The sequence below is a fragment of the Calypte anna genome, chromosome 6 (genome assembly GCF_003957555.1).
Source record: "Calypte anna isolate BGI_N300 chromosome 6, bCalAnn1_v1.p, whole genome shotgun sequence".
Classification (NCBI taxonomy): Eukaryota; Metazoa; Chordata; class Aves; order Apodiformes; family Trochilidae; genus Calypte; species Calypte anna.
Window position 1 is genome coordinate 21,901,737 of NC_044252.1, and position 24,977 is coordinate 21,926,713.

Below are 24,977 nucleotides of genomic sequence, written 5' to 3' on the forward strand. Positions count from 1 at the left end.
AATATATACAATCCATGCAAGCGACAACTCAGCCAAGGAGACTGGAGACACACGAGAGCATCCCCCACTGCACAGCAAACAGCAAGTGTGAAGGTCACCACAGAAAGTAAGTGGCCCTGGATGCAGAACAGAAGAGAAACTTGTTTGCTCACCCAGGAGCATCACAAGAATCCTAGTGATATACCAGATGCCAGGGGATTTTTAACTGTGCCCCTCTCTAATTGAGGATGAAGCACACACCAACACCATTATCTGGCCTGAAGATACTGGCTTACAAAATATGGAACAAACAATAGGAACAGATGCTCATTTGGCCAGAGTTCAATAAGCCTCATTAAAACCAAACTCCCTGTCCTTGGAGCTCAGGTTCATGCTACATTTCTACATTATTTAAGCACCTAGCACCAGTTCCTGAGAAAGCTGTAAACTTTCACTGTACACCAGTAGTATCCTAACAAGAAATCTTCTCACAGACATTTTTTTGTTTTCTACAAATAGGAGGATTTTATGGGTGTGTGTACATACAGAAAAACTACACTAGAGATTGCATTGCCTTTTTAAATATATTAGGTTAAATATACATCAGACCTGTCAAGCATGCAAATAAAATGGGCAATGAGATGACAAAACATTAATGGAAAAAATCTTGAGGATGGAAGACAAGAGACGTTACAGATCACACAAGCGATATCTGTGCATCTTTTAATTCAAGATTCAATCTCTTTATTCAAAATATGACCAAGTTTAAGTAATCTACTGCTCCTTATTTACTTCTACCTAAATATGCCCAAGTCCCAACAATGGAGTTTAACAGGACAAATATCAGAAAAGCACAGCTAAGAACAAAATACCAGCATTATCAGAATATTCCAGTTTGATTTTTAAATGCTTAAATGAAACTATATAATCCATAAGTTTGCAAAAGATACAAAGCAGCTGGCTACACAGCCAGCATAACAGTGTATAGAAGACTAGGCAGACAAGGATTCCTAACACAGACTTCCTTGAGTGGTCAGAAAGACAGTAGCCTCATGCTCCTCTCTGAACTTGAAAATATATATTAATGTTACGAACTTCTTTTCCCTCCATTTTAGAAAGAATGCCAGTTGTTAGGCTACTAAATGACATCTTAGTATTCTGTACAGTTCACAAGAGAGCTTGACGGATGGACAGTGCTTCAGTCTGAAAAAAGATGTCTCAATATTAATGCATGTGGCCTCAAGGGAAACCACAGGACATTCTTTGAACAAACTTTAGAAACACTAAGCACATGATCAACAAATGGCAATACTACAGTCTTAACAGAGCAAAATTTCCTTTTCTACAAAAGGATGCAGAAGCAGAAATCCTGTTTTCAGAAAATAACATTGTCCCTTGCAGACTGACACTTTTCACAAACATGTGCTAATGCTGCCTGTGGCTCCCACTCCGGGCTGATACTGCTCTGCAGAATCAGGAAAGGTAAGTAATGATTTCCAATTTATGTCTTTAAGTGCCAGCTTAAAAAAGTGAAATTGAAACCCCTTTTCCAAAAGTGCTGCGGATAAAGAAACATAGTTACACTTTCCAGTATTCATCCTCTTAAAAAAAAATTTTGAAATCCAAGGCTGTAAGACACATCAATCACAGAGGATAAAACTCACCACATGTATAATGCTAGAAGGCCTCTGAACTCCTTAAATCCAACTAAAGCCCTTCACCTAGGGAACACTTAACAGTTGTGCCACTTGCCTATGCCATCATTGAGCCATCTGCATTTAGCTAACTGCATTTATAACCTCAACACTTCTGGAATTTGAAAGACAAGCTTTCTTGTTTAATTTTGGTTTGTTGTTGGAAAGGCAAAGGAAAGGAGTATAAGAGCCAGGCAAAAAAAGTCTTCACATTTTTTTCATGCATATATTCATGTATGTGTGTGTACATTTATGGACATATACTCATATATATACGCTTTTCACATACACATGTGTGATGGTAGAGACAGTTCTACAGCATGCAGAGATATTATACTTAAAAACATATGCTTTTTCATCTCCAGAGTGATGGTTCAAATTCATCCTCAATAACACTACACAAGTCTTGGTGTTCCTGACCCACATGTCTTACTGTGATTGAACTTAAAAGATAACTTTAGGAGAGTTTATTATTTAGGGCATTAGGATATTAAAGGTATGTTATTTCATTTAAAAGAGGCATCACTTGATTTAGGTGTAGTTCTTGCACATCCTTGCTCTTTTGTAAGGCAACCAGGCCAAACAAGATGCTATAAAGCATGAATGGGTTTACTCTAGTTAGCTTCCTGTGAGCTGCCTCGTGATGCTGTACATCAACGTAATTCTGTCAGTGCTGCCCTAGTGCCTTGCTGAAAGAGTTTCACCCACTTTGGATCATGAAGTGTCTCAAAAAACAGCGGTCTTAAGCTAAGAAAAGAGGTTTTGCTAATAAATACTAGCACTTTCTACCAAGACTGGTAGCTTCTCTCAGAAGTGCTTCTCCACTGGAAGGTAACCCTTCAAGCACCTGTGTCAAGCAGTTAACGAATGCTAAGCCACCTGCAAGGACCATGACAAACTTTTATGTTGGCCAATTCCCTGACAAGAAACAAAAGTAGCAGGGCATCCAAATTTCATCAGCAAAACCCCAGCAAACATTTAGCTGAAAATCTTAAAGTCAATACAAAAGTGGGCTCTGAAGGAACAAAGCACCATTTAACAATCATTCGAAGTAGGAAAACAAGGGACTTCAAAAAGATCAAGGAAAATATAACTGAAAGAGAAAATAGGCTTTTGAGTGGTCAAGTTTGTGGTGACAAGAGAAGCAACAAAATGCCAGCTGGTTTTGGTAACAGATGGCTGCATGCACTGATCTGTCCTGCACGCCCATTCTAAACTTCCTTTCAGTAGAAATATGAACCCTACACAAGGCTAAAGACATCCTTCTCACAGCCTTTCTATACATATAACATCACGGTTCAAATGTTATCCATTCACCAACAGCCCTACATGTATCTTATTTTATTCTAATTACACTGAATTTTAAGAAAAGAGAGTGGCACCTCATTTTTGCAATCACATTGACTACAATTCTCAAGGATGGGCTCTGATGGGCTAATATACCCATTTTCTTATCATTCTGACCGCCATTATCTCCCCTTCCCCTTATTTTAATTGAAAGATCTTTTGGGGTTTTTTTTGCACTTTCCTTCTGGTAGCTAAGAAAGGGAACTATGACAAAAAGAGCTCACATACAGTGTTTTTAGTGTATATATATGGATGTTTAACATTTCAAATTGCCACAGTGAATTACATGGCAGGCACAGGCCATCCCACTGGAAAAGCCTATTGCTTGTAGAGCAGAATGAACCCTTCAATCCTAGGCACCTCAGGACCCCAGTAATCATTTGCAATACAGAAACAGCAAGTCTGAAAACTCTACACTGAAGAACAGAAAAACCTACCCAAAATGTTTTCTGTTGAAATATTTTTTCCGACTGTAACAGCTAATAAGACCTTTTCCTTTATTAACAATGAATAATCTGCTATAAAACCCTGAAAATCAAAGCTATTCTTTTACTTACTTTGGCCACACAATTTTCAGTCTTCATAGCAGTGCTTCCTAGACATACCGTTTCCTGGTTTAAGCACAGTCTGGCACAGCTGTTGTAGGTCTGCAGAAAGATTAAAATGGTTATGAATAGAAGAACACGATTTTCTTTCAGGCACCACATTCTTGGCACAGGAACCCACAACAACTTTACTACATTTGCCTTTTCCCAAGGTGTAAACATTTCAAACCAAAATAAACTACAGCAAAAGCCTATGTTGAGGGCATGGATGTGCTCTAAGAAGCTACGAACAATTTTATAGCTTTGAGATGCAAGAAAAGAAAAATATTTTTCCTCCTCTTTTCCTTTGAAAAATGAAAAAAACCCACAAATTATCTCAGTTTTTTGATCTTTCACAAAATGCTGCATAACCAAACCAATAAAGCAAGGTGATTTCTACATGCTAGTTTGCCACAGTGTGTGTCAATTATTAATAAACATCCCCTATCTTCAGCAAGTGAAAATACATGGGGACAGTACAACAGTTATGCTCACAAGGGAGAAAATGCAAACTAAATCTCACTTCTTGTATTTAATCTTCCCAATTTTTGAAAGCTTCTCCTTTTAAAGCAGAATGTTTTAGGTTTTTGTTTTTTGTTTTTTTGTTTTTTAAATCATACACTGTCCTGCTCAGGATACCCTCAGCTGAGACTGCAGACTTCAGAGTCTTTGCACAGCTCATTACTCATAGTCTCTCCCTTTTTTAAGGGAAGCATACAAACAGTGCTTACAAAGAGTGTTTAAAATTATGCTTTGGTTGATCTGGCTACTTGAACTAAGACACCTGAAGAATTCAGGAGTTTCTAATGGAGCCTGCCTTCCCTTTCAACACCTTTTTAGTTACTACTTGCTTAAACTCACATTTTCTGGCAAGAGGAGGAGTATAGTAGCACTTAAGAATGCCAGTATCAGATTAAAACCCTATTCCCTGTCACTATTTACAGAAAACTACTCCCAAGCAAAAGTAGCAGCCCAAAAGCAAGCACAAACTTGCCCTGTTCAAGAGTAGTAAGTGGACCATGGAGATGATGCTGCTACCTCAAACATTTGTTTGGGGAAAATCCAAGAAGTATGATGAAAGAGAATGAAATTAAACTTGCTACAAAGACATTTCCAAGAGCACTCAGCAAAACATACTAACATTCATGATACTTTTAAGATTGCCTTAAGGGGAGGACACAGAAAGATTTGTAGTGAACAGCCTGTCAGTTCTCTCCCTGCAATATTTGCTGGCAATCTCAGAAGATCTTCCTTTAAGGGCTTGGTACAGATTTCTATTTGTTTGATTTGAAACTAATTCAACCCCAAACCTGCCATAGGTTACAAAACCTGTGGGCAACACTGGCATGTTAAGGGATCCTAAACCCCACCCTCTGCTGCAAAGCTACCTCATCAGGGCCTGATTCCTTCAGCTCTATGCACCAAACAAATTATCTCCCCTTTCTGCCCCTCTGACACAGGCTTGACTATGCACAAGATGCAGGCAGTAACAACACAAACCAGCAGAGGAGCACATTGCAAAGGACATCAGAGTAAGAATGCAAAGAGATTAAAAGGGAGTTAAGTGATGTGAGTGATAGCAGGTATGTCCACAAAATCAATGTTCCTAACAGCTTCCAGCTCAGGAGGACAGTTAGCACCAACTGACATGAACTAAATGTTCACAAACAGTTTATAACATTATTCACCTAAATTCTCATAATCCTGATAAGCACTCCTTACTGCCCACCATGGGAAATCAGTATCCTGGCTCAGGTGGATCTGCACTGGTCTGGCAAAGTGGAAATTCAGGAAATCACAGACCCTTTCTTCTTTACAGACCCTCTTTAAACTTCTTCACGAAACAAAAACAAATAAGAACACAGAAGCTGTATCTCCCCTATCACTCTAGCAAGCATTTCATGTTTTATTTCTAAGTGAGCTCTCAAAGCAGAAAACAACATGACAGACAGGAATGCAGAATATCCTGGCTCCAGCAGATCTCCTTACAAGTTATAACACTGGTATCTCTCGCAAGTAGCAGCCAGATAGCAATTTCTGACTCTAGATTCAGGAGAAACTGAAAAATTCAAACACATGAATCTGTTCCAAGTGCCATGAAGATGAAGAGTGCATCTTTCAGCAGGGGAGGTTCAAATTCAAACTGGGATTAGGCCACGAGCAAACAGAAGTCTGATGGACTCAAGTTAGACTCTTGCAAATATTTGCCAACATCATAAAACCATCACTCTGGAATGCAGAGCACTTTTTCCTCAGGAGAAAGATCAGAATGGCATAAACTATTCTAAATCATGGCTTAGATGCAGTGGTCCAATTGGTGGACAGAAAGCTGACACCATCTGCTTCGCATTGATGTTCAGACAATACCATGCAAACCTCAATTTACAAGCGTCCTGTTCATTAAATTAAACCAGATTCCGAAGGTGAAAGACTATGAAGAGTTGATAAGATTCTTTGTTCATTTGTGTAATTTAACCCATTTATCATAAATCTGATTTCTTTCACTTGCAATTTCATTCCTTAAATCCCTGTAGCAGTATTTCTGCACAGCTTATCCACTAAACTGTAGATTTTATGAGGATCTCTGACTTGAAGAAAGCTACTAACTCTACTTTACAGATGAAAAGCTCAGCCATAAAAACATTTACTGAAAGCAACAGGGAAGCCTGTGGCTCCATGAACTGAACCATAACCTGAACTCAGATCTTCTCAGTCTTTTTTCCTCCCAAGACAGGTAGCAAGCCAGCTTTTTAAAAGCCAGGGTTAGTAACAGGCTTTCTCTCACATTTACAAATGTGAAAGAGCAGATCGTCCAAATGCACAACGTGAAATGCTAAATCTAAAAGCTCTGGAACTTTCTGAGAAGGAAGGAAGCTCACTATACCACTATCCAAAAGTTAAGTCTCTGTCAGAATGTAGACACAACCAATTACTCCAATGTTTTTCTTAATTTTTATTATTTTCATCCACACAGTACACCTTAGTGTGAACATCATCAGCTGAATTTCCAGCATAAACTGTTCATCAAGAACAGATAAAATGAAACACTTCTTCACAAAACAGGCAGTGAACTTCTGGAGCCTGCTACCTCGGGACAGCATGGAGAGAAACATCAGCAAGAAGAAAAAAGGATTAAACAAAGTCAGGGAGAGCAGGTCCATCTCAGCAGAGATATCCCTGGACATCTCTAGTGCATCAGAGATAGATGCTGCAGGACCAGGAAGGGAATGAAGCCCAGAGAGCAGCCAGACACGTTTGCTCTTATTCAACAGCATCTCCCACTGACAGAGCTGCGGTTGGTACTTGACAAGCGGACATTCAGTCTGACTGATCTGATGGCATTCCCATGTTCTCAATACCTATCTGCCCTTTCGCAACGCACCAACGTTACTTAAACCCCTCCTTCTCAATCTTTTCAGCCACAGAAAGCAGACAAGAGCATGTTTTACTGTGAGAATCAACATTTACATATTAATTGTATTATGTAAAGAACTATGGAAGTCTCAAATTACCTGATGACAATTTAGTCTGTCAGCAGCTCTCTGCTTCTCAGTAAATGTAGTGGGTGAAAAAGAAAAATTAAAAGGATGCAGATTTGAAAATAAAACATACAGTGGTCTTCAGTTCAATGTCCATTACGATGTTTGCAAGGTTACAAAGTTCTCATTTTCACAATCTCACAGAAGAATGCATTATTAGCTTTATGGGACAGTAAAAGGGTAGAGTCACAATTATGTCCTACAGTATGTTCTAAAAGGTCTAAAGTAAAACATAGATGAAAGTCGAGTTCCCCATTGAATTCCAGGAGAAAATAGAGATAATGTCACTCTACTCAATAGGTTGTAATGTACTAATAATGTTGCAAAGAAGCTGCATCTGGTTTGTGAAGTCAAGTCATGAGAATCTAGGAGAGTATCTTGTGAAGGCAGTACTGTATGGCTGCCCTCCTAATGCTTCTCTGTAGGCTGCAGTAACTGGCTATTGTGAGACACAAGATTACTGCCGAACACAGAGGTTTGATTTCATCTGGTATAGTTAGATTTGTGTTAATACACGAGTTACTTGATATAATAACTTGTTACTAGTGAGCAGGTTTATGTGAAAGTGGAATGAATGTCATATCATCAAGTAAGAATGTACAGCCCTACATTTTAGGTGAAAAATCTGATGGTGTCTCATGGTACGCTGCAACATTAGAGTACCTCCTTTTATTCATTCTGATGCCTGTGGGAACACTGACTAACCTAGAAGAAAACCAAGGATATCAAATCAAGAACTAAGCCTCCAAAAAGCAGATTTCTCAAGATCACCTTTAAAGCTCAACCCTTTTACAAATCTTGTCTAATTTGCACCAAAAATTATTCCAAGTTTCTCTTCACCTTTCATCAAGGTAAGAGGTTTCTTCACCAAGGAAAAGTAGTCTGAAATGGTAGCCTGGTTCAATGCCATGGGCAGATAGCTTTTTCTTGGAGTGCTATATGTTTTGACATTGCATATAAAGCATGCAAACATAAACTAGTCTGTTGAAAACTACCCTCTTTGTGGAAGCTGGCTGTAATTCTGAACAAGTTTTCAATTTTCACACTGCTGCTAGGGTAAAACATTTTAAAGAGTTTAATTTTTACAGTGGCTTCAATGACACAAGATTATCTAACAAAGTAATGGTTAATCAATAGAGGGCTTAGTTGTCAGGTGAAACATATAACACACTAAAAGGGATTGATTGCAAGGCTCCTCCTTATTTACTGGGAGGCATATATTTAAAATGACACAAACTTGTTACCAAGCTGCATTCCTTTAACCTTGGAAAATCTGTTTGAGAACAGTGTTAAGGAGCCCTACAGCAAAACAAGCTCTAATTAAAAAAAAAAAAACAAAACCCAAAAAACCCAATATATGGCAGCACCAAATCATGTCAGAAGTAGGGGAACCACAAACCTGTATTCACTCTCAGCCAAAGGCTTAAAATGCCACAGAGCTGCTAGACTATGGTTCACTCAAGACAGAGCTGTATCAGATCTCTTTCCCTAAGTGTTACATTTTTCTTTTTAAGAAAGCATATCCTGCTCTTTGACATAAACATTCAAACATTTCTACTCTTGTCTGTGTAGTCCTGATGAATGCTGAATGCCAACCTAAAGTCTCAAACCCCAGGAAGAACCCTGTGTGTCTGTGTATACCAGCTTTTCTGCCAACTGAAATTCATTTCTTTGGCCATTTATTTCAAGAATCCCCAGTCCCTGAACAAAACTCCACTTTTTAATAGAAGCTGCAACCCAGGAGTTCAATAAGATTCCCCCCCCAGTAGTTAATAATTACATGATTTATCAGAGAAAGATAACACTAATAAAAACAGAGCAAAAAGAAAAACCCATACCCTCCCTTCAAGTAATTTTCAGGGAAAAGATTATTAAACTGTTCTTTTTGAACAAGGGCTTTTGTAGCTAAGCACAAATTGCCAAACGGTTACAAAAAAAAGTTATTAGACTCAGAAGAATTCAGCAGAAGTGGGAAGTTATATAAACAAATCACTCCAGCAGATTTGGAAAGATCACTTTCATCTTACTTAGAGTCTAAGGAGACTTGCATTAATTAGCCTTTAAAGGTCTTTCACATGGACTATTTACAATAAATGCAATTTATTTATTTATTTCAAATGAGGTGCTTCTTCTGAAAGAATTAAGTAATCTCAACAAATTTAAAAACATTTTATAAACAGGTAATTAAAAAGAAGACTGGAATTAAGTCAAGCTGCAAGACATTACCCAGGATTCACTGCGATTATTTTCTTAAGATGAAATTTTTTTTATCCCTAGCCCAGCTGTGGGAAGGGTAGTCTCTCCACAGAAGGTCGTAAGACAAAATAAAGACCAGCCAAACAAAAAACTAGATCATTTACTGGATTTTCCCTGAAGCACAGTTTGTCATATTGCAATTACACCTTGCCGACTTAGAAAGCCAGAGTCCTTAATATTGCCACTAGAGGGAAGACGTGTCTCAACACATGGCAGTGGTAGTTGGGGAGTGGGTTTTCTTTAGCAATTACCATAACAATGCTCCCTTGGCTGTGTGTACCTTCTAATTACTCAGTACAATTAAAATGACTTACCTAAAATAAACAGAAAAAAAGGCCCCTAGAACAAAAAACCTCAAGACAATACAAACAAAAAGCCTTACTCCAGTCTGCCTGTTATCTGAAATTACATTAAAGCTGAAGATCTTTTTTTCCTCATCCATCAATGCAAGGGCGGAGGGGAACAAAAAAAGAGTATGCTACAATGCCCAAACACCACAGGGCTGTTCAGTGACTTAAGCATTAAAACAAGTGAAAACAAAGAGAAGGAGAACTAGGTCTCTTGTTAAAGAAAAGATATAAAAAAAGGGGAAAAAGGAAATGTCGTGGTATTTAGCCATCTGGTAGCTGCTTGAAAACAAATTGTCCTCAAAAGAGCAGAAATACAGTATGTCTTCTCTCAGTTCAGTGGCTTATGAATCAAACTTTTTTTTTTTTTTTTTAAATACAAGCATGATAATGTTAGACTTGTGTGCTGCTGCTTTCACTTCCCTCTTGCCCACTGTGCAAAGATAATCATGATCACCTCAATCAGATTCAGTTATCCCAAGTTAGATGTTTTATTTGTGGTCTTTCAGGATACATCTTCTTGGGCCCATTGTCCAAGAAACCCCAGGACATATTTATTTTTTTTTCCAGACAGCCACTTGCTGATTTTTAAACCCCTAAATCTTTCATTTTATAAGGCACATCATTAAGGGAAGATGGCAGCCAAGTGATTTTTCTTTCCATTGACAATTTGTGACATTTTTCCAGCAGCGTGCAAGGTGTTGAAAACCTGGCAGCTGTTACCTCCCGGGATGAAGATCCTTTTTTATCCTCCCTTGACAGTTTAACTCAATGGGTCAACACCTTTAAAGACTGCAAAGTATCACTGAAGTGGATGGAGGCTTGAATTACTGCTCCCTCCCTAATCAATGTAAACCCTCTCTGCAGGTGAAACTCTTCATCTATAGAGGTGCACGGGGGAGGAAAATGTAATGCCCTGAGCCAGATGGTTTTCATCCTGTTTTTTAAAGAAGAAAGAAACAAGCTAACAAGGGGACAGCTACTTTGTTAGCTTCTTGGCCTCTCTCATGGCTTTGGATCCCCAGGGTTCCAGTCACACAAGAGAAAGAATACAGAAAAATATAAACACTTAAAGAAATACAACTAGGGGGCTGGCTACATGCTGCTTTCAAAGAGTTGAGAGCCCTGTTCAGAGCTTTATTTATCACTGCCCACGTTCTTCGGATGGTAAGTGGACATGGACACAAAGGGTGGAGGGAGCAGACAACACTTGCAATTTACTCAATTACAGAGGAATGCAGAAATGCAGCAGGGTGACAGATTCCTATTAGCAGTAATGCTGAAAGAGCCCAGTGGCCTTTCCGCCACGAGGCAGCATTCCCATTGTAACTTAGACTATGGCACAACCCACGCTTTGGCTAGTTTTTTTAACATGCATTAATTCTCACGTAGAAATGAAAATTATTTTTCATTTTTATTTCAGTAAAAAAAAAAATAAGCAGAAAAGAAAAATCTTAAAAGTAAGACTAAGAATGCATTTCTAGAAAGTTCCGGATGCTATTAAACCTTACAAAGAGGCAATAACAGAGTAAAAGATAGGGTAACCAGAATAACTTTACACACCAGGTACATCCTGCCTTGGCCAGCTCTCCAACAGAAGGCAAATTTGAACTGCAGTTTCTTCCCTGAAGGAAGGGAGGGAGCTGAAGGACCCTCACTCCCTCCCTCAGTATGCAACTCTCCCCACCAGTCATAAAGAGGGCTTCAACTTTGCCTGGCAGAAATACCTTTGAGGAGGAGAAATATGCCTGAAGAGGAGCCCTAAGCAGCAGGATGAGGTTATCAGCTGGGAGTAAATGGTTGATGGCTGCTACTTTTTGGTTTTCCTTTGCTCTAGCTTCCTCAGCCACTTTCCAGTTCTTAGAGTTTGCTTGTATATTGGCTTTAAATTCTTAAGATCAGACTGTGCCTATTTTAACTTTGAAATAGCGCCTAGAGCATATTTTAGGTGCTACATGTAATTTTGCAAAATTATCTCTAATCTGTAAGAGTGAATTGAGGTAATATTCCATGCCAAAGCAGTAAGAGGAAAAATTCTTGAAAACGCTAAGGGGCCTGTTTGAATGGGGTAACAGACAGGGATTTTTTCCCCCGGACTTCCATCTGGAAGCTAACAGAGAGACAGCAGAGTCCAATGTGAGGCTTACAGGAGGTACAGCGCGGCAGCCTCGCCGCTGCCAGCATTTCCCCACAAGGCACCTTCACCCACAGACAAGCCACAGCAGCAAAAGGCACTTCATTATTGCTGCACTGAAGAGAAGGGAGGGAGGCTTTTAAACAACCTGCATTGTGCCCCTCATCTTTAAAAACCAGCAGGGTAATCAAGTTCAGGGCAGCCCTGGACAGCTGCCCTGTGACCTATTCATGCTGACCCCCACTATTCATCACTTTTCTTGGGACTCTGAGGGCAAGCTCCCGGGGAGTGACCACCACAATAGACAGATACGAGCCAACAATAATACGGTTCCTAAAAAAAAAAAAAAAAAAAAAACAGATGGCACTGCAATAAATTTACAAATCTGCATTCATGGCTCTGTTAAAAACACCCAGAAGCTAAAAGGCTGGAGGGGCCCCCAGAGAGCTTCCCCTTCCCAGTTTCTAAAGGCCAGCTCTCTCCCCAAGACTATTGAGCTCGTGTTCTTCATAAATGAAGAATGGAGACAGAGCCCTTAAAATAACAAATGCCTGACCTAATCAATCTAGTGTTTGGGTCTAACACTAAATGATAGGTACTGAAAACTAATTATGTTTTTTGGCAAGGAAGTTGAATTAAAATGGAAACACACAGGTTAAAAAGGCACTGAAGCATTTGCAAGTCCCTTTGAAAGGGCGACACACACACACACACACACACACACACACATATGCAGGGCTTGAAAACACAAACCTGATTCAATAACTCATGCATTTATTTTTAAAATGAATCAGATTAGTCCCATGTGTGACCTGCCGGTCCATCTGTATGAGTTGGACTTAATGGGCACTCTTCTCATGCTTACTTCAGTTTGAAGTATGAGAGAGATAAATTTAGTTTAATTTTCAACAGATCAAGCAATCCATTTTCCAAATGGACCATCTGGATCAGCCTATTAAAATTAATTTATAACTTTGCAGTGTGAAAATTCGTTTGTTAGCTTAAATAAAGTTGCCAAAAACTTTTGCCACTTGTCATTGTTTTTTCTCAAGTTTGTTTTCATACTATGATTTTTGGTTTATCCCTTCAAAATTTAATTTTGTCATATCAAGCACTAAACAAGAACTGAATGTTTGCATCCTTACTGTCATATCTTAGATATTTACACTGTTCCAGCCAACAGTGCTAACTTCATTGACTTTTTCTGTTTCCTTTCCCAGTGCTAATCTCCACATCTCTCCTGCCTTCCTACCCCTCATGCACCTAAGTGGCTGAGCTTCCCACTTCCAGCATCCCAACAACCCAGCTCACCTTGTTGAGACTGAAGACACCCTTTTCCAAAAATCATTGCAATTTACATATTTCTCCTAGTAAGAGATCCATAGCACTGAGCAATGGGTGCCTTCAGCCCCTACTTAAAACCTCAGACACTTAAGTAACCATTACACCTTCTTCTTATCTCCATCTTCTGGCACATCTGTTTCACAAACCCACCTGAGAAAACATTTATGGCTAAGGCTGCACACCAGCACAGCAGACAAGACAAGAAAAGGTAATGCATCTTTCCTTAAACTTGTCAACAGCTGGACGTGTCAAGGCATCATACTTTTCCTGAAGTGGTCTGATGCATCTCATTAATTTAATTAATTAAAAATAGTAAAAAGTACAAAATACGTAGACACTTTCACTGGAAAGACCATTTAAGCAAGCAGACTTCTCCACATATACACATTCAATCCTTCTGTGAATGTAGGTCTAGGTTCCCCTATAATGAAATCTTGACAGCAGTGTCTTAAGGGAGGAACAGAAAACATGAAATTGTACTCTCAGTATTTTCCCAGTTAGCATCTTTCTACTAAAGTGAAATATAGAATTCAGAACTCTTTGTGTATTACTGCTTCAACAACATCTGCAGGTCAGATCTCTTTGTATAATCAGAGTATGGACAGGTACAAGACAGTGTAGCCAGTTTGCACACCTCTGTGGAAGAGAGGCAGATCTTTCCAATACACGTGCCTCTGCTCATTGATAAGGACAGAAAAAACGCACATGGCTGCAGATGTGTCTGTTTCTTGCACCTACAACTGGAAAACTCCCCACTGCTTCTTGTCCATCACCAATGGAGAAGCAATCTGAGCTTCTAAAATGCACTGACATCTTCTATTTATGTCTACATAAAGAGCCAGAATTCCTACCACAGGCTACAGTTTATGGTCAACCACCCCCGATGACCTAGACAAAAAGGCATTTGCTTTAAGACTCCAGCTTGAACTTGTCCACAAACACTGTTCTCAACACAAAAGGCTCCAGGTACCAATCAGAAGACCCAAAAACTTTGTCCTGTCTTTGTAAAGACTGGACACAAAGATGAAGGCTAATACAGCATCTCAACAATGTCCTGAAACACAGTTAACTGTCATAAAGTCCATGAGAATTACTGCCAATATGAAATATTTGGATAGCACAAGTGGGTTTTTTAGGTGTATTTTTGGTATCTAGGCATTTTGGTTACAATGACCTGTGGGCTGTGGGAAAGACAGCTTTCCCTGGACACTAAGAATACCTCAGCTGATTGAAATATAAGGGAAAGGAAATTCAGCTCAAGAAACCATGCCTTCTTGATCTGTAGAATACTGGTCCTAAGTATTTGTCTTCTCTCTAACCAATAATCACAAGGAAGGACTTAGTGAAATGAGAAGGCATAAACAACAGGTAACTTGTGTTTCTTGTGAGTTAACATCTTTTACTTTGAACTTTTTCTTGGAGAAGAGATATATGCCTTATCTTGTTGAACCTGAAGGCTTGCCATTAGTAAGATGAAAAAAACCTTTCCTGGTGTGCTAGGAACCTTGTTGGCTACCCTGGGGACACAGATTAGGAACCTGGTAGCTTTGCCCTCTATCTCTTGTTGTTTGCTGCTGAATACCAAAAATATTTTAAGTTTGCTGTAACATACTTAATCAATTCTACAAGGTAATTTTCTCTGCAGTATCTGGGACCTCACTCATTATCGCAGCATATTGCCCTTTTCTAAAACTTACATGGACTATGTCTATTAGATGGACCTATCTTAACCATAGGCAGTCCTTCACATGACACCTATTCCTACAAAATCAACCATTTCTAACACAACACATTATTGAAAGAAACAAACAAACAGCAACAACAAACAAACAATGAAAACACTGAAATAAAAAAAAACATTCCACCACCCCTCAAAAAAACAACTTTCAGCACAAACATATTGTATCAAAAAGATATTCCTTTCTTTACCAGGGCTTTGACCCACAATTCCTCTTGGAAACAGCAGCAGTGGAACAGTGTATTGCCACCCTATTCTTCCTGACATTGTTGTTTCTGTAGCAATGTGTGGCCTGGGCTATTCACTTCAGTTACCTTCATCAATGGTTTTACTCTAATACACCAGGCAGCAGACACGTGGACATATTTTTGCTTCTGCTGCCTGAAGGTTGCAGTAGGAAGAAAAGAGCAAGGTGCTATGTAAAGCAGGATCAGAGATCATTAAATCCAACTTAAATCTCCCAGAAATCACACACAAGGCCCTCTCATTGGCCACGAGGACTTAAAAAGTGATTCCTCTGAATTTATAAGAAGTTTGCTTTATTATATATAAAAGGCAAAAAGATCATGTTTTATCAGGCCACTCTTTCCTCTATCTATCCATTAGTAATTTATATGAGTGTTGAAGGAACAAAAGCAAGTAGTTTTTCAGGTATTAACCTCTGCATTACCTCCAAGAAAATTTATCTTCAAGGGTAATGAAAAACTTAACTGTTCTAGAACATCTTATGGTTCTCAAATGTGTGATCTGAAGCAAGGTAAATCACACTACTAATGACAAAGAAGGATTACAGAAAAAAGGCTGAAGAGATCTTGATGAGCACCAAATGGAGAAAAGTAACACTAGAGAGCCACAGATGACTGCACTATGCAGAAATCTAGACTTCCTTAGGAAGAGTCATCAGACTCTTCAGAAAGCTAAAGCTATGCGTCTGATTTTTCTGGGTACAATGTGATTCTTTCAAACTTCTAAGGAGAAAAGAGGATTTTGATGAGCACAAGTCAGTCTGCAGCTTCCAGAACAATTTAAGGACTCAAATAGATAGAAAGTTTTATTGCGTTTTTAAAGAGACTGATCACATACCTGTCTAAGTGAATTCTTCTCAGGAATGATCTTCCTAGGGGGCTCATCATTATTACAGTCTTCTCTCTCAGAGGAATTCTGTGAAAGAAAGTAAGCTTTAATTCAGTTCTTATCCCTAATATACTCTGCGACGAGAAAAGAAACAGAATATTTGTACTACATAAGCTGTAGTATTTCACACATACACATACCAGAGGCTAACTTGTCCTTTTAAGCCAAAGAGTTTGCTATGTCAGAGAAAAAATTTCTCTTCCTCAACACAATGTACCACTGTGCAGGTATCTGTTGAAGAAGCCTGTGCTTTGGGGATTTATTCTGAAACTACTGATAACAGCCACTTCAAAAACATGAAACGGTGGTGGGAGCACCCCAGAATAACTGTTTAAAACAGTGGAACCTATTGAAAACAAAAAGGTTGTTAATGGTGCAACTGTCCTCTGTGCTCTTATGCTTTTAATCTACTTAACAATTATTAATTTTTCTGAGGCTGCCTGGCTCCCAAAAACTCATGAAGGAATTATGATAGAGCTAAATTCTGGCAAAAGAGGTTGTCAGGAGATCCTTAAGAAGAATTATTGTTAGGTAGTATATGGTATCATGGCTATGTTTTTCACTCCTGCCCCTGACTCTACATGCAAATACAATTTCTAGAAGGACTTATGCTCCAAAACTTAAGCTGCCACCTCCAGAAAAAGAGCATCAGTGAAACAACAGAAGGTGGACAAGAAGACATAGCAGGGCTTTTCCAGCACAGGTAAGAAAGACCACCAGAAGATTTTTGTCCTGTTAGCCTCATTATTAAAATCAGTTATCGTTCACTTCAGAGTGAAGACACACTATAGTTTATCTCAGGACACACAGGGTCTGTAGCAAACATTTGGTTAAAAACTGCTGGGTATGTGGGGAGAATCCTGTCCTCACTGCCAAAGTCAGCTACTCTGTAAGACCGAGTTCCTTTGCATGGGTTCAGCCACAGCAAGTAATTGACCAAGTAATGACATCCAACTCTGGGGGATTCCCCCACACACACACATCTAAAATCAGTCTGACCACCACAGTATTCATAGCCTTGGGCTGCATTCCTGCACATTCAGCAGTAAGCAACCAAACAGATTTTAAAGAGGTACAGAAAAACTGCTTTGAGAGAGCTCTGCCAGGAAAAGGGTGGTTTTCCAGAGAGTTGCAGACAAGCTCCAGAGTGAGTATTTTAATGCAGAAGTTGGCATACTGCACCTCGTCCCCCAAATAACCTGTCCTTCACTGAGCGCGGCTCTGCCGGGTTCCTTGCAGAGCCAGCTTCCAGACCTACACCTCAGAAGACAGAAGTGGCATCTGCTGGCGTGGGAGGGGCTGGGCCCTGTGAACGGGCAGCGTGGCAGAGCAGGGCCAGCAGAAAGCAAGCAGGCTGCGGGGAGCCGTCAGAAGAGCCGTGCGCTGGCGTGCCCACTGCAGTGCTGCGTGACCGGGCGCTGGCTCGGCAGCTCAGGTTTGCGGGTGTGGTGTGGTGGAAGAAAAAGCACTGCCAGGAGGCAGGGCACGGGTGGAAGCTGCTGAGAAATGGCAGATACAGAGGGGGAAACACAACAACAAATGCCCCACTTGGCATGGAATAAACTGGTTGGGAGGATGCTGTGTAAATCAAGGCTTGCAAACCAACAAGTGACTTTGTTTTTTTTTTACACGAGATACAGAACTTGCAAGACACCATGAAACCTAGAATGCCATGGCCACAATTTTATAACAGGAATGAATCCTAATCAGGCCTGATAAATGTGTAAGAGGTCAGCTTTTAAAAGTTTTCATACAAGTCCTCGGCCACAACCAAGTTATTACATTACAACCAGCTTTGAAAGGGTTGTGATCATAAAAACATACAAGCTAGAATCACGTGTCTCCTATAAGAAAGGTCAAGCACTAAACCTGCTCTTTTTTGCTCATGAGATACAGTTCACTAAGTGGTTAACTCAAATAAGGAGCTAATTTTTAGTCCTCTGGAGAAAGAGATGAAATGCAAGACATACAAGAATCTAAGGTGAGTTCATATAAATTTCCAGGAAATACCTTAGGTTGGGTGAATGCAGGTTGGGAGGAGGATGGGTGGGTGAGGGGGTTGTTTACTATTTCTGGATGCTTTTTCAACATCCACCCCATTCCTCACAGTAAGTGCCAAAACAATTTCCCCTTCCAAGGAATCTTCATACAACAGTGCAGTCTTACAGTCTTCTCACTTTTCAAAGCCATTAAAGATCTTCCCTCAAAAACCAGGAAAAAGCAGGAAACTCAGTGCTGCTGGTGAAGTGTCAGCCCTTATTTTGAAATTCCTAGTTACTGAAAAGCATCAAGTTATCTACTTTTTCTTTAAGCTTAGCGCCTGATTTTAAGAGTAAACAGAGGACCACTTTGCATTCATTATCTTTATAGGTGGCAAGGCTAAGAGGCTGGCTGAACAAAGACCAGACAAAGACTGCCAAGTGCATATGGTGGTTCACAGCTTGGCGTCTCACCATCCTACAGCACCAACACAGCAGCCCCGACAGCAGACTATTAAAGAGGAGCGCTGCTCATGCACTTTTGTCGACAAGTAAGTTACGCTTGGTGAAGACAGAATGACTGGAAAGCATTATACTTAAGAAAAAGCACAGATGTTTGTAACTCCCGCTCATTTCTCAGGAATCGGAAACCCATCAATTCAGGTGCAGGTACAAGACCCTGCATATTTCAGGACTAACTGTAGCTTCATGGAAGTGAATTTCACTTGATAGGGCAACACTACGCCATGGCAAGAGCATAATGTAATCGACTGAAACGGTACATCTATATATTTCTTCTTGCTGAACAAGGTGGGAGGAGGGATAAACATGTGCGAGGTCAGAATAAGGTTTGCTTCAGCGGGACTTGGGTGATGCTCTCAGCCACAAGAGAGGCAGACAAAGGGAGGATCTACTCTGAGCACCCTCTTGTGGTTACTGAAATACACATCCTGGGCAAAGAACTGGAAAGAAGCATTTGGTATCCAGACGGTAAGTTGGGTGTACTCACAAGGAATATTAAAGATCTGCAGCAACTGTAGTTGATACGTAGTAGAGGAATAATGGAATTTGTTAGGGTGAAGAATGTGAAGAAAACCAGTGCATACAGCAAGCTGAAAAGTCCCATCAGTGAAAATGTTTAAAACCTGCATGCAAGCCTTCCTTCACACTACTGTCAAGCAGGCCAAAAGCGTTTGCGCTTACATGCAGGGGTTTCTTCTTTTGAACAAGTACAAGCAAGACACAAAGTGCTGAAATCTCCAAAGCACAAACTGATCAATCTTGGTGGGAAAATACTGCATACACCCCCTGCCCCCTTCCCTTTTTCAACAAACAGGTAAAATAATTTTTTTGCCCAAGGTCACAGAATGACAGTGGAAACATTGGGAGAGAGGCTGGGAAACCCAAGCTCACATTTCTTGTAAACTTCACAATTTCCCTCTGTCAGGAAGGTTCCTGTAAAGGGCTCTGCCCTCCATAGCTCATTTTCCCTAAAATGGCTACAGTCTGTAATGAGATCCTTTTAAATCTGATTTGCATTTAAAACTTCTGCCTGTAATTAACAGCACATAACTCCATGGCAGGTTGCCTTAAAGACCACTATGAAATTATTACTATTTAACTCTCACCATGAAGCCTCCTCCACCACTAAACACAACATGCTACAATGCATACGGAATCCCTAGACTGAAGCATTTGACAGGAGATGACATGCAGTATTTTGCGCACACAGCCCAGCAAAACACTGCTGGGAATGAGATCTAATACACAGAGAAATGCACTCCTAGGGACTACCAATTGGGCAGAGCTACCTTTAGTACCGCCTCACTTGTCCTGGTGGAAATCAAACCCCTGCCAACTGGGGGAGGTTTTCTTTGGTGCTGTTCTGCCCTGCACTAATTATAAATGAGTACAGGTGCAGCCTTTTCCCAAGTGTGGGGAGGTGGGGGTGGGGGAGAAGCTTGTGTCTATGTGAAGAGCACAACTATTTTTTATGCTTTCAAATTCTTAATCCTGTTTGGAGCTGTCAGTGGGGGTTAATGGAAGCCTTGGATAGGAGAATTCCAATCTGGTTGGCAGATGGATAGGTTGGTTATAGCTGCATAACTATGTCTTGCCTGCAGGCACAATTCAGAACACTGTTAAAGCAATATAAAGTCTCTGTCAAGCTGAACCATTTGGATCAGTAGCAAGGAGAAATAATAATAAAAAAAGGAGTTCATTTCTGGGCCTTGCGTGTTTATGCTAGTATGCAGAAACTGATTAATTGTCATCGTGTGCTGGTCTGCTATACCTCAGATTTCTACTTCTGGAGTAGATTTTGCATGCTAATATAATCATTTTCCCTCTTGAGACATTAGCAAATAATCAAATGAAAAACAGGATCATAATTTACTGAGATTCGGGCAATTCTCTATGCAAATTTGACTTGTTATTGCTGCTGCCTCGTTAATCTGAATGCCTTTGACAAACTCCTTTGATTTATGAACTCATGACAACTCCAATGTGTATATATTTTGCTAGATTGACATTATCATTAAGAGTGGGTGGACTGAGCTCACATGAATGGCTGATTTTATTCGCTGGTGTCTGCTGCTCAACAGCTGAGCATCTCCTTCTCACAAAGCCCCTGAGCGCCAGGCTCTTCCCATCTACCCATCCATTCATCATCTCGATGTTAATTGGCCCAGGCTTTAAGCAAATTTTCAACACGATTTAAAGGCACGATGACACTGATTACTGACCCACTGCCATACGGTGCCTATTGATTAACCTGACAGAGATGATGAGCTTGAGGGAAACTAGGTGTGTGTGGACCGCAGGGAGGGAAAAAAAATATATATTGTTTATGCAGGCAAAACACTTGTCATTATCCCAAAGGCCAGAATTTGTGCTGCACTGGCCCTTAAAACACACTATTGCTTTAAACACCTGCATCCAATACAGAAAACGCTTGCTTGCTGTGGAAAAATGATTACAAATTTGATGTCATGTGTAGTCTGTATTTTAATTGAGTTGCCTGATAAATAGACCCCCTCAAGCCAATCAAGTCTCACTCTAGCCATTGCATGTGTATACATCAGCTTGAACAGAAGTCAGGCCAGGGTGCATTTTTAGTGGTATCAGCAGAACCAACTCCATGAAGGAAATCTACTTGGGTATTTCAGGTCTCTAAGCAAATAATACAGTGGGAACACAGTGTCCAAACAGTTACAGTAGAGTAAATGCTTCAAGGGCAAACTGGATGCCAGATGTAGCTGTCTCAGTATTTGTTACCTCACAAAAATAGATGCTTTAGCACTCACCAATGAAATAGTACATTTCCCCTTTTCCAGTGCAAACTATTGATACAACCTGACCCTCAAGCTCTTAGGTGCATTGAGTGAATGCAGCATTTTATCACAGCTTGAAAATAACTGTCATCTTCCTTCATGTCTCTTGAAGTGTCCCTGTGCTGCACTCGGTCTTCCTCACCAAGGACAGAGGGGTACTGTCACAGGCAAGAGGGAGCCACTGAATAAAGTAGGTACATCAGCATTCTGCAAGCAGACTGGTGTTATATGAAAGGAGAAGGAAGCAGAAGGTCTGCCTAACCCCCTCCCAGCCCCAGGTTAAGTCTGTCAGTCAATGCACACTGTTCTTTCCCAATTCAATCCAGCAGCCTGCCAGCAGTCAGGATGTGTGTCTTGTTTAGGCGAGGAGGAGCCAGGGGGGAAAGGGGATTGCCCCAAAATGCTACAAAGTCAGCTGTCTTCTAATTTGCATCAGTTGTTTCCAGGAAACAGGACAAGGAATCATTGGGTAAAGGTATGGAGAAATTAGCTGTGATTGTCTGATGCCCATGTCAGCCAGAGTGGACTGAAAAGGGGAGGAGAATGGAGGGAGGAGAGAAAATGAGAGAGACATGTAAAAATAACTGCCAGTCTAGGACTAGAGGCACACATAAGCCTTACGTTCTCTTTCCAATAACCTTTGTAAGTGATAGATGAGTCCAAGCCCATTGCTATCGTTAAGGGACTGTCAGCATCCTGATTTTATAAATGCTATCTGTCAGTTTGTAAATATCTCAGCCATTTCAAACAGTGCTAGGATGAATCCTGGCATAGCCAGTGTCAGCCTGAAAGCAGTATTACAGTTTAAAAAAAATGCATCTAACATCCATTAAAAACATTTAAGAATAGCTCCCCTCCTTTTTTCTTCTACCATGAGGCCCAAAATGTTCAAATCCATGCTTATTTGGCTAGTCTCTACAATATATAAAAGCAGTCCTTAGCACTAATAATGTTCTTTAAGAAAAACAAGTATGAAAGCTGCAAGTTTGAAGGCAATTTGCTCTCTGTTGGGCAGATAAAACAAAAATGACAGCTGTAACACACAGGGAGATCCACAGCAATGAAAATGCAGAGATAAGTATCAGACCCCATTCCTCTTTGGCATTTGCTACACTGAACATTCACCAAGATTAGATCCTTTTAGAGGATACCATAAATTGCAGTGTGTAGGCACAAGGGGGTGACTTCAGCCCAGAATGAAGGCACAGACAAGTTTCCCAGCTCATACAACTTGAAATTTAAATTGTACTTTCACAATTCTAGGCATTAGAATGATGGAAGGAGAGGGCAGAGAAAATGCAGCCTGCCTTGCAGCAACCAATATCAGAAAAAGAAAGGAAACAAGCTAAACTGCCCTTCCAGTTCAGTGCCCGCAGAGTGCTATGTACATATGCATCATGATTATGTATATATTATCCTGTTAGCTGCAGAGAATCCTGGGTTGTTGTTTTTTTTCCTCCAATATGTTTATAAACTCCCCATGATAGGGACTTCTCCACACCCACCTGGAGCACTTGTGTCAATGTCTAAAGAAATGAAGTTCCAATTCAGACGAGCATATCAGGCACATACTATAAGCTAAAATCTTAAATTTGAAGCTCTGACAGCAGTGAAAATGGAAAAGTACAACACTGCTCATCCAACCAGACACACACATGCATGTCCACACAAGTCCCAGTTTGGTCTATGCTAGCACTGTAAATTATAACAAAAGTTTCAACAACCTTTTTTGCACTTGAAAATCAGGACAAAATTTTGTTTTTAACATCTGTAAAATATATCCTTCATATTTTTTCTTATTTTTCATTCTAGTCAGTGATTAGAAAAACATACCTTTTCAAAGCAATGAGACTTGAATGGAGCTTCATTATATCAAGGAAAGTTTCTTACCTAGTTATTTAATTTATTAATTATTGGTTGTAAAGAATGGGTCTTTAAGTGGGATGTCTTCACATTACCAGAAGAACAATAAATTTAGTTTAGTGTTAAAATACCAAAAGCCAGCACAAAAATCAAAGATCTAAAGAACAGATGCATTTTGAAGAGCACGAGTCTTTTTGTTCAACAGAAATCCAGGTGCTGGGAACAAGCAATTTAGGGAAATTTTTAAAAGCTAGCTTCACTTCATACACATTCCTCAAATAATAGAGAGAGAGAGAAAATACAGCTAATGAGAACAGTCTTTCCACATTCCCTGGGAAGCAGCCCTGCTTAACATTTCTGTTCTGTGAATTTAGGAGAGTCAGCAGTGGTAAATTTGTTTTTAATATTCAAGCTTTCAAGCTTTGGAAGCTAGTTGGCCAATGGCCCTTTCTATTCCAATGTTTGTTGGTATCTTATTTACACAAGTATTACATCCGGAGAGCCTTTGAATATAATTTTACGTGGATTAAGGACAGAACATTTGCTTCTGCTAATCAGGACATCTGGTTATTTTTGTAACTCACAGACATCTGCATTAGGCAGTTCAACATCCCATTTCTCATAACAAGGTTAGAGCTTAAGAAGCCTCAAGGACCTCTAGTTGAATTTTATTATTTGCATTTTTTCACAGCCAGGTCTGTCTCAGAATTTCTTTTCCTAAATAGTACAAATCGATCAGCACCTTCACAGTTATACATATGTTCTTATAGCTTGCACTTTCTGTGCATGATTTTATAGCTTACATCTTGTACTCCAAGTTTTTATAGTAGTTCAAAGCTATCTACAGCTTTTTAAGAACAGAAAGCCCATATTCCCAAAAACACAGAAGAAAGTGTCCAATTAGCCTTACGCTACACATAACATGGGTATATTCCCAAATATCCAAGCAGACCATTTATGTAAGACTGGTGTCAGGACTTGTTCTGAATCTCGTTAACACTATGCTTTGGTTTGTCTCTCACAAGTTGCTTATCCTGCATATCTGCTCCCCACACTGAATTTTAAAAGAGATTTCTTCCCTTTCTATTCTTCAGTATGACCTTAAAGATTGGAGAAATCTTTTAAATTCTTGCTCAAATTCTTCTTCTAGCAATTTCAGCTAAAGTTAATTTCTCTGCCAGACTGCAGAGTTGTGCCCACAAATACTCCAGGAGGAGGGATTTTGCATGCAACAGAAGCTTTTTGAAGAACAGGATCAATCAGGGCTCAGCTCCCCCTTTGTTGCTTTCATCTTGCTACATTCCTTTCATAAAAGTAATTTTCAACACTCCTCCCAGGGGTGATAAAATCGTGAAGTTTGAAATCATACATTCTCAGCTCACAGAATTCTTTCCTCCCCCTCCCAAAAATGATAGCTTTTATCAGTGCTTTTGTATGCTGGAATAAGACAGGGTTTTGGGGTTTTTCCCCCCCTATATGTAAGGGGGGGGAAGGGGAGCACATAATCAGCTTTTTACAGGCTCCTGAACATCTGAACACAAGCCAACATCCAAAAAAGATGTCAAAACATATTTCTAGTACTAACAAGAGTTAGCAAGACAAAATGGATCCAGGGAGCTGGGTCTTTTTAACTTTTTATTTAATTAAAATTCTCTAGATACAGATTAACTTTCTTTTGTACAGTATTTATTACAGCTTCATCTGCAT

The 24,977-nt window shown here is 39.9% G+C and overlaps 1 protein-coding gene across 7 annotated transcripts in view; it reads right to left on the bottom strand.

The window, feature by feature from the left end:
* Positions 1-24,977, bottom strand: part of BTRC (beta-transducin repeat containing E3 ubiquitin protein ligase) — a 123,554-nt gene that overhangs the window by 58,767 nt on the left and 39,810 nt on the right. For 4 of the 7 annotated variants that reach the window (XM_030453028.1, XM_030453024.1, XM_030453027.1 and 1 more), the window contains 2 exons: positions 16,046-16,123; positions 3,578-3,667 (listed from right to left, as the gene is read on the bottom strand). In XM_030453028.1, the coding sequence (XP_030308888.1) occupies positions 3,578-3,667; positions 16,046-16,123 (168 nt within the window). The remainder of the gene's footprint in view (positions 1-3,577; positions 3,668-16,045; positions 16,124-24,977) is intronic. The other 3 variants (XM_030453029.1, XM_030453025.1, XM_030453026.1) reach the window with 2 other exon arrangements.